This window comes from Pygocentrus nattereri, chromosome 2 (assembly GCF_015220715.1).
Source record: "Pygocentrus nattereri isolate fPygNat1 chromosome 2, fPygNat1.pri, whole genome shotgun sequence".
Classification (NCBI taxonomy): domain Eukaryota; kingdom Metazoa; phylum Chordata; class Actinopteri; order Characiformes; family Serrasalmidae; genus Pygocentrus; species Pygocentrus nattereri.
In genome coordinates, this window is record NC_051212.1 from 39,023,800 (window position 1) to 39,033,270 (window position 9,471).

The 9,471-nt window shown below is 37.9% G+C and overlaps 1 protein-coding gene across 1 annotated transcript; it reads right to left on the minus strand.

Moving 5' to 3' along the window:
* Positions 1-459: 459 nt before the first annotated feature.
* Positions 460-9,251, minus strand: atp6v0b (ATPase H+ transporting V0 subunit b). Its single transcript, XM_017702704.2, has 8 exons — positions 8,979-9,251; positions 6,938-6,986; positions 6,729-6,812; positions 5,424-5,501; positions 5,230-5,299; positions 5,012-5,063; positions 4,697-4,887; positions 460-2,705 (listed from the first exon to the last, which is right to left on the minus strand). The coding sequence occupies exons 1-8, from the start codon at positions 9,046-9,048 to the stop codon at positions 2,679-2,681; spliced, it is 621 nt and encodes a 206-aa protein (XP_017558193.1). The 5' UTR covers positions 9,049-9,251; the 3' UTR covers positions 460-2,678.
* Between the last annotated feature and the right edge of the window lie 220 nt (positions 9,252-9,471).

Below are 9,471 nucleotides of genomic sequence, written 5' to 3' on the forward strand. Positions count from 1 at the left end.
AGTAACGTAGGCCATTATGAGAAAGAAAAATCAGAATAAATCCATCACACAGGTCAAACATTAGGTTTGTACAGAAGGTTGGTACAATTTGTTAAAAAAGCAAAACACATACTGGTAAGCTTGGAAGTACAAGGATGACTGGGGAGTCAATCATGAAGAGAACAGACCAGCGAATGCTTTTGGAAATATGGTGTATATGATTTAAATGACAAAGAAAAGAAATGCCAAATAAATATTATAGCATACATAATGAAAATTGTTGTCCCTGGGAATCGTGTCACTCGTGTTACTGCATAACACAAAATCTCTTATTTTGAAATAATCACACTGATGATACCACTTGACTTCCTTTTTACCCATTTTCTAGTAGGTACCTCCACTTGAAATTGGTTGTATATGCATGAAGGTAGATATGTCACACTATCATGTGATAAGACAAAAAAATCTGACTTCAGCAGATTTTTTTTTGACAGTTTTATTTGTTCAAGGACAATTATGAAGTCAAGAGGTCCACTTTTGCACATGTCAAAACAATGGAATCACCACATCAACATATCAAACACAATCACTGGAGGCATGGTCAAGAGATCATGGTGAAGAGGCCATGAGAATCCTGAACTTCTAAGCTATGAGCTTAGACACCGGAAGGTGCCCGGGTCTCTAAAAGGTCCTTCTTGAACCTCCTGAGGACCTGAGCCGCTGGCATCTTTACAACAGTGTTGATTTTGATTGGAATACTTTGAAAGAAACATGAAAAACAAGAGCGTGAAAGAAAGTAAAACATCTAACTTCTGACACAAGATTGCTATTTTGTTGTGAATGGCAAATTTGGACTTCTGCTGTGAACATCCTTTTGCTATAATCTGGACATTTTAAACAGAAACTACACCCCCCCCCCCCCAAAAAAAAAAAAAAAAAAAAAAAACCCACACACACACACACACACACAACAAAACATAAGGGAATGCATATTTTTAAGATTAGTGTAGGACAGGTGTTCATTATTAATGAAATACTCCAGCATCTAATTAAAGCATTTGCCCACCGCTTTTATTGTTAGCAGATTTTTGTCAATGAGTTTTCAGTTCTTTTCTAAGTAGAGGAAACAGAGCTGAAACTGTTAACTGATCATATATGAGTCCTACAGATCTAGATTACATAAGATATTCTAGAGTATTTATTTATTCAGTCTGGTTAAAATAAAAAAAATAAAAAAATAAAAAAAAACACCACACAGCCAAGTGAAGGCCAACTGTTGTTTTGGGGCCAGGATCTTTTGGCTGAATCAGAACAGCTATCGAGAGAACATGGAACCATTTCAACTACTCACAGTACAAATTGTCCAAACAGCCAATAAACCTGTAAGAAACTCAGATAATGGTCTTCCACTCCACCCTATAGAGTTAAAGGAATACTCCAGTGTTTGCAGTCTAATCTCTGTCTGTTGCATAAAATCAATTACCAATTTTGAAGCTTTCAATGTTCTCCTGTACAGACAACCAGTTTCCAGAAACTCCTCTACAACAGTCTTCTATTCTTTTAATAGAAAGAAATGCCTCAAAATTGTCCATGGCCAATCAGATGGACAAACGCTGGAATATTTCTTTCAGTGACCTGAGCAACAACGATAACATGACGTGATTTGTACAGAAGTTCAAATACAGTCAAGAGATACAACCACAGATACCTGTGGATTCAAGACCACTTGCTTTAATAAACAAAAATAAGGAAATAATATTAAGACCACATAAAGCTAGGGAAATACAGAATGGTAAACACCCTCATGCCTCACATATAAACTTTTACGTGCTCCAATATTTACACGCACACATACACACACCAGATTATTATATCCTCTCATTTTTAACCAAACAGAACTGAAGAGTGCCCCTGTAGGTGTAAACCAGATAACTGCATGAGTCAGGTATAAATAGTTGTGTTAGACCAATAGAGATGAACCGATCTAGAGTAATTAACATTTCCGTAGAGATGGCACATCCCTACCCATTGACTGCTTCGTGGATGAACATGACACATGAAAATGAACATTTAAATGTTCTGAGGCTTCCTTGCCATTATAATGGAGGCTGAGTTCTTAAACACATCTGCATACAGTGGAGTAAAAATACTTCAGACAGAATTTACAGCCACACTATCGCATACAGCCAAAGAACCACATTGGTTGCAAGTTTCACTTTTGTATTGTACAGAACAGCGACCACAGCAAACTATACAGGCCTACAGAACTTCAAACCTTTCACAATAGTACCATTTAATATTTCAAGGGGCTTCAAAGTCCATTCTTTGCATTTATGGGCTACATTTTTGTAGGCTGTTTATATTTATTTGCCTATTACCAATAAAATATCTTCATATATATATAAAAAAAAAAAGATTCATTAGTGAATCTTCCTCCTCTGACTTGTTTTGCATTTTTATTCTGATGTACAGTGAAAGGGGGAGGCTTTTGTCTTAAGGATCTGAATTTGATTTAAACATGAACTCCTTTTAAGACAAAGTGGTACGCATATTTCACTCTTCAGGAAACAATGGTTAAAAACTGACACAAAGAAAAAAAAAATACATTTAAATAATTTACTATGTATTTACACAGTCGGGCTGTGTCTGCACCACAGCGTTTCTTCTGTCGTGTATTCATCTTGCAGGCGCCACATTCTCTAATCTCCCATTTTTACTTTTGATGTCTGGGGAAAAAAAAAATGAAATTACACAAAAGATGTATTAAAAACACACAAAATCTTTGCAATACTAATATTCAAATGAACAGAACAGTCCTGCTGATAACATGCAGGAGATTTCAATTTAACCCCCTAGTTAATTGTAGCTGGGGGCTAGGGGAAAATGGCATTTGTGATGGGCTGAGTTTAGGCTGCATGTTTTCCATGCAGGGGCACGTTCTAATTACATTAGTTTAATTTGCAATAACCTTGACAGGATGGTTGGATAATTGGAATCTAACTGCGCTCATCAGATCCATCTGCAGACTGTGACAGAGATTATGATCACAGTGTTAATTTTCCAGAGTGTGGCCAAATGGAGATGGCTGGTGTTAAATGAGAATGAGTGGAAGAGAAAATTCAGCATGGAAAAACTTAGAAGCACAGCAAATGCTTTAGGTTCCTGTCAAGAGTTGGGCAGAATACTTCGATATCTGAATACTGAATACACTGCCCTAAATATATTGGGCAATGTATTCCATTACAATAAATATAAAGTAATTAATACTCAGTATACATTTAGAATACATATTGATAAGGCACAGGTGGAAAGCTCTGCTGCTGTAATGTTTATTTAATTCACATTGTTCCTTGCTGTTACTGGTTGGCAGTTGCCTTCATGAGATTCCTCTGTAAATATAATTCATGATAAGTTTACTTATTTAAAAAATAAGCAACAAAAAATCTTGCAAATCTCACTATTAGTGGGAAGCTATGTGATTTTCAGTTAATGATATGTATGTAACATCATGAAACACCTGCACAAGCTGATCAGTTGTGAACGTCCACTACTGAGGAGACTGCTCAGTTCCATCATTTCTCAAAGGAGCAACACTGAGATGAATAACTGGTTCATCATAGTGGATCAGTCTAGTCAGACTTTAGCAGGAACTTCAGTGTTTATAAAGAAACTTAACTGACCACCTTTTCAAAGTTTGTTTTTAGATTATTTGAAAATGGCTAATAAGACACTGACTATTTCCTTGAAAGATCTATTTTTAAATGTAAAGGGTAAGTACTCTAGAAGTAAAGTATTCTCCTAAATATTTAGATAACTATTTGAATACTGCTTTACAAAATGCAACTTGGACTGAACACACACACAATTCTGTAATCTGAATATGTATGCCAAATGCTTGTATTCTTAATCCTGTCACCTGCATTTGGCCATTTCTGTTTTCTGCTGATCTGTTTTTACGGTATCTTTACATATAAAACTCTCTTTGGAACTCTGGCAAACCGTCAGATGCCTTGGCAGAAATAAATACTGATTACTAGACAAGGCAGAGCACATTATGGCCGCAAGATATGAATAATATATTGAGAGCCACATACAGCTTGGATTGGTCAGGACATTTTGTGCACAGATTTCAACGTTGGTCCTGTTTAAAATAGCCAACTTTACAGTGCTTGTACTTTCATTATGCCCAAAAATATTTTTTATATATAAGTAGTATGCAGTATGCAACCAACATGATTTCTTTTTTCCAGTATACCAAAGACACCTGACGGATGTACCACTCAGTTCTGGCTCCATACTGGAGTATTTGGCCAATCTCTGAGATATACTGCATCCTATAATGCAATGTTAAAAGCAGCTATCAAAGGTTGCTAAGCAGTGACTGGAGGCCTCAGAAAATAAGGCAAGTCTTGGGATCAGTTAGACTGGGCAGTCCCCAGAGTTTGGTATAAAGTGTCAAAGGAAACAATTCCTAGTACACATCACATCTTTATTTAAAAAAAAAAAAAAAAAAATCCATATGTATAAAAAATATACAAAAAATAAACGGTAAACAGGGAGTGCAAACGAACGTGATTGATACTCTCCCATCCTGTACTTATGAACATCGCTAAGAAAATTAATGTGTTACAACCTAAATAGGGGAACAAAAAGTTTCCACTCTCAAGAAAACCTCATTACCCCTGACAACAATGTACACTTCTGCAGAATTACCCACCTGCAAGATGGCTACGATGACTCCGAACAGTCCAATAGCACTGCCGAAGATTTCGACAATGAGAATCTTCACAAAGAGGCTAGCATTTTGAGCATCGGCCAAGGCAGCCCCGCTGCCAACGATGCCAACGCAGATACCACAGAAGAGATTTGAGAAGCCAACAGTAAGCCCAGCACCGAACATGGAGTAGCCTGGAAAGACAACACAACAATGCAGACGCATCATTAATACATCAAATTCACTAAGAAAAAAAATGAATTTAACTGAAAACAAAGCTCTTAACTGCAATTGCTAAAACTAGTCTGTGGAACAAACCTGCTTGGTAGTTCCTTGCCCCAATTGTGTCTGGTGTTGTGCCACTGAAGTTCTACAACACAAAAGAAAATTCATATCAATGTAAAATACACAGGACAATAATACTTTCGTGAACAAACAAACCTCATTGAAATGATGCACCACATTTTGTTCAAAAACCAATTATTCTAGGGCTGAAAGAGTCATAGTCTTCTAACAGAATTTTACTATATGCTTACCTCTGCCATATTACTTATGACAATAGCCATGATGATCCCATAGATGGCAACAGCTTCGCAAAAGATAATGCTGGAGAATGAAAACAACACAGCAGTGTGAGCAATAAGAACATAAAATTAACTAAGCCTGGACCACTCTAGAGAACAGTATACCTAAAATAGCATTTGAATCAAAAGAGACACAGAGCACATACCTGACAAGGTTCTTTGTCTTAATTCTTGGGGCCTTGACACCACCTCCAATGATGCTGGAGCCAGTAATGTAAATACCCCTGCAGAAGCAAAACATACAAAATGTCTCACTGTTATGATGCTTAGACTCCATTACCAGAAAATTATTCACACCAAACCTGACAGTTACTGCACCGCAGTTTTCTAACCGTTCCTTTTCCTTTTTTCAGTATAGTAACAAACCAAACATTTCATCTTAGTTCAGAAATTAATCAGGATTTTGATCCATTGCTCCACACAGAACAATTTGAAGCTTGGAATTAAATCAAGCCTGACAAACAAATCAACCCTTAGCTGAGAGCTGGGAGAAGACTGCAGATTCCTATAACAAAATATTCTCAGTTTCTTGATGCTTCATTTTTCTGTTGGAGATCTTGTCCCGACTTTGGTTTGGTGAAGTTCAAGATTTTTCAAACGAACTGCTACAAAGACTGACTACAGTAAAAAATAAATAAATACAAAAAAAGAGCACAGCTGTGTAAAAAAAAAACAGATGAAAACACAAATCAAGAAAAAAAAAAAAAAAAAGACAACAGTAAAATAATTTTAGCTATGGACTACACTACCACGCAAAAGTCTGCAATCACTTGCTATATTAATAATTAATATACATACAATAATAGCTTCATTTAAAATATTAAACTGTTTACCAGATGACAATTTTAAATGTATTACTTTTCAACATTTTCAAAAACGGAATAAAAGTATCAATAATGCACTGTAATGACCTATTTACATAGTTTATTATTATACCTTAAAGTTTTGACTCATAAAAAAATATAATATCTGGGTAACTTTCATTAAAACTTCACTCAACGTTATTTGGTTTTTCCATTAATTTAGAATACTCTACAGCTCTGTTTATCACCTCAGACACAACTAAAATATCTTCATTTTTTTATTTACAGCTTCTTAGCGTTCTACTAATGTGCTGTTTGCTCAGAACTAGCCTATTCTAATCACTTTATATACTTGGTTTATATTACTGACCACTGATTCCAGAACTCTGTACAGCAATTACCAAACATTTAAAGAGCAGAATATTTAGATTGAAAGGATTTAAATTCATTATTATTTTTGCTATAAGCATTTGTAATTTGTAAAAGAACTTCGGCAGATGTGAACAACTTCTAATAAAGACAGCCACGTGAGCACAAATATATGGAACTCAACACTTTTCCACATCTTAAAATTCCCCAAGACTCATTGTGCAAGAAGGGCAGAAGAGGAAATAGCACGTGCACACACACACACACACACACGCTCACCAAGCTGCTCCGACGACAGAGAGAGAGATAGCCAAACCAATTCCAAGGTTGGCCCACATAAATGGGGACGTCTCCGTCAAAAACCTGCAAGATGAGACCAAATAAATGCACAGCCAGTGATGTGTGGATGAGGACTGCATATAGAAATGGACTAAACAAGAAGCAACACTTTGAAAAAGCAAAGTGATCCAATTCAACACAGAACTCACCATGCTATGTCAAATCGGAAGCCAAGGTCAAAGATTGTATAGCAAATACCTAATGAGAAACATGGAAGAAATATTAGTGAAATTAAGACATCACAACAGGCATACAGAGTCAGAATCCACATGAAATGACGTTAAAACAAAATAACTCTTGCCCATAGCCCTTCTTTTTCTTTTCATAAAACAGGATGGCTCCAACAGGTGGACAAATGTAATGTTTACCTTCATTAAACAGAAAAACCTTAAGTAGATGAGCTGAACATTAAAGAGCATGTCCATTGACTTTTTTTTTTTAAATATCAGCATTATTCAGTGGTTATGATATAAACAAAGTCATTCAGAATGGCTTGATATGAAAGTTGCCATTCCAAACAAATTCAGAGTCAAACCGTTTGTAGCAGTGGTGACAGGAACCAATGTCCAAAGTGTGCCTCTAAAAGCTACCTCACAGAACATTTCTGCAAAAAACATGCATATGCTGAGCCCTGAGACTTTGTTTTACTATAGCTGCAATGAGGTTTTGGCCTAAATTTAGCTTTAATATTTATTAAGTGATACTTTATTTTTTAAATCCCACAACCGGGGAAATTCCACCTCCACATTTAACCCATCCGTGAAGTGAAACACCACATACACACTAGTGAACACACACACTAGGGGGCAGTGAGCACACACTTGCCCGGAGCGGTGGGCAGCCCTATCCACAGTGCCTGGGGAGCAGTTGGGGGGTTAGGTGTCTTGCTCAAGGACACCTCAGTCATGGACTGTCGGCCCTGGGGATCGAACCGGCAACCTTCCGGTCACAGGGCCAGATCCCTAACCTCCAGCCCACGACTGCCCCTTAACTGCAAAGATGTAGGGCATTGTAAGACAAATTAGTCCCCAAAGGAATGTTATTTTTGGATTTACCACTATTTTACCACTCTTTGCATTAAATCTAAAAGCTCAGAAAACATATGTAGGTTCACTGCTGATTTTGGGCAGTAAATGAAATGGTAAAATACATATTGACACATCGTGAGCCTTAGTTCCTATCACGACCACCGTAAAGAGTCCAGCAAGTTTCTCCACAATGCACCTTCTCATTTCAAATCACTCTGAATGACTGTTTACATCTCAGCTACTGAATTACGTAGAAATGTAGACATCACTGGAAGTGCCCTTTATGCACGGAATGCAAGTAGCATCCATAGTGAAGTAAAACGACAGAGGAAGCTCAATTCACAGGACAAAGTGACTGTCGAGCTTCGTTGAGTCTGTGTATGATGGCTCACTCTCACATGAGAACTTTCCGTTCCTCATTTAGCTCAACTCAGAGGCTACGGACTAACAAAAACCGCTTTACAGCTAAGAATTAATTTTTATAATCCTCATAAAATCAGCCAGGTTGTACTCGTGTGTACTTCGAACAATAATAAAGTAGACACAGGCTATTCGTCACGGTTTGTTCGTGTTAGGAGACGAGCCTGAACAGTGCTGGGGAAACTGACAAGACAGTCACATTCAGGAGGAAAAATTCGTGACTTCCAGTTAAACGAGGAGAGCAGAGCCCTATACAACAAAATAAACACGAAAGATTTTCTGGGGGCGTGAAGCCTATTTATTGTTTTGGCTATATGTCTGTTTCCCAGCTGGAGACCGCAAGAACGAACTATTAGCTATAAAACGCAATTCAAATATACTAACTTAGCATAAGTAACGTTAGCCGCATAATGGTGAACAGCTAACGTTAGCTAACATATGCTTTATTTTGCTTCTTCCAGCCACTCTGAACGGCGTCTTAACAAATTCGTGCAATGTTTTCTTTTGAGGTGATAATGAATGCTTTTAACTTTTGCTGTTTAACAAATGATATGACAACGCGTCAAGCTAACTAGCTAGCTTAGCTTAGCTCACTGCGGGGAAGGCTGAGAAAACCATCAGCGGCTAACTAACTACTCAAGAAATCCACAATGTCTGGAGAAAAACAAACTATCTAGTGGAAAGAACAACCGGACGATAAGCAGAGTTGAGAATGTGAGTAATGTGTGTGATTTGCGCTCACCGACGATGAGGATGGTGCTCCAGAAGGCCAAAGTGACCCCGGTGTACAGAATGGCGTGTCCGTTCATCATCCACTCCACCAACAGCGCCAGTTTTGCTGCCTGAAACGCTCACGTCCGAATAAACTCGCGCTTTATCGTTGCCCGGATAGGCTTCTCGATTGTGGACTGAAGAATCGAAGCTGATCTTCTGCTACCTTCGAGACGACAGATCCTGAAAATCCAGCATCCATCAGCGGTCAGCAGCTGATCATGTGATGAGCCTCGACCTAGACATGTGACTCGATCATGGGCCGAATCTCAAATGGCTCCCCACGTAGTGCACTATGTAGGCCATGGAATATCGGTTTCCACACCCAAACAGTGCATTATATGTCCAATAAAAAGCCACTTACACTCGGGCATTACATGTACGACTCTGTAACTAACATTTACTGCACTATTTGCGCGTAGAAACTATGGTTTCGTGGCCTATGTAGTGCACTATATAGGGAG

What these genes read in the sequence shown, in the direction of transcription:
- atp6v0b (XM_017702704.2), bottom strand. Translation starts at nt 9,048, where the DNA reads ATGATGAACGGACACGCCATTCTGTACACCGGGGTCACTTTGGCCTTC. An exon ending in AAGACAAAGAACCTTGTCAG is followed by an intron (nt 5,300 to 5,423) that starts GTATGTGCTCTG and finishes TTCATTCTCCAG; the next exon opens with CATTATCTTTTGCGAAGCTG. An exon ending in GGCAAGGAACTACCAAGCAG is followed by an intron (nt 4,888 to 5,011) that starts GTTTGTTCCACA and finishes TTGTCTTTCCAG; the next exon opens with GCTACTCCATGTTCGGTGCT.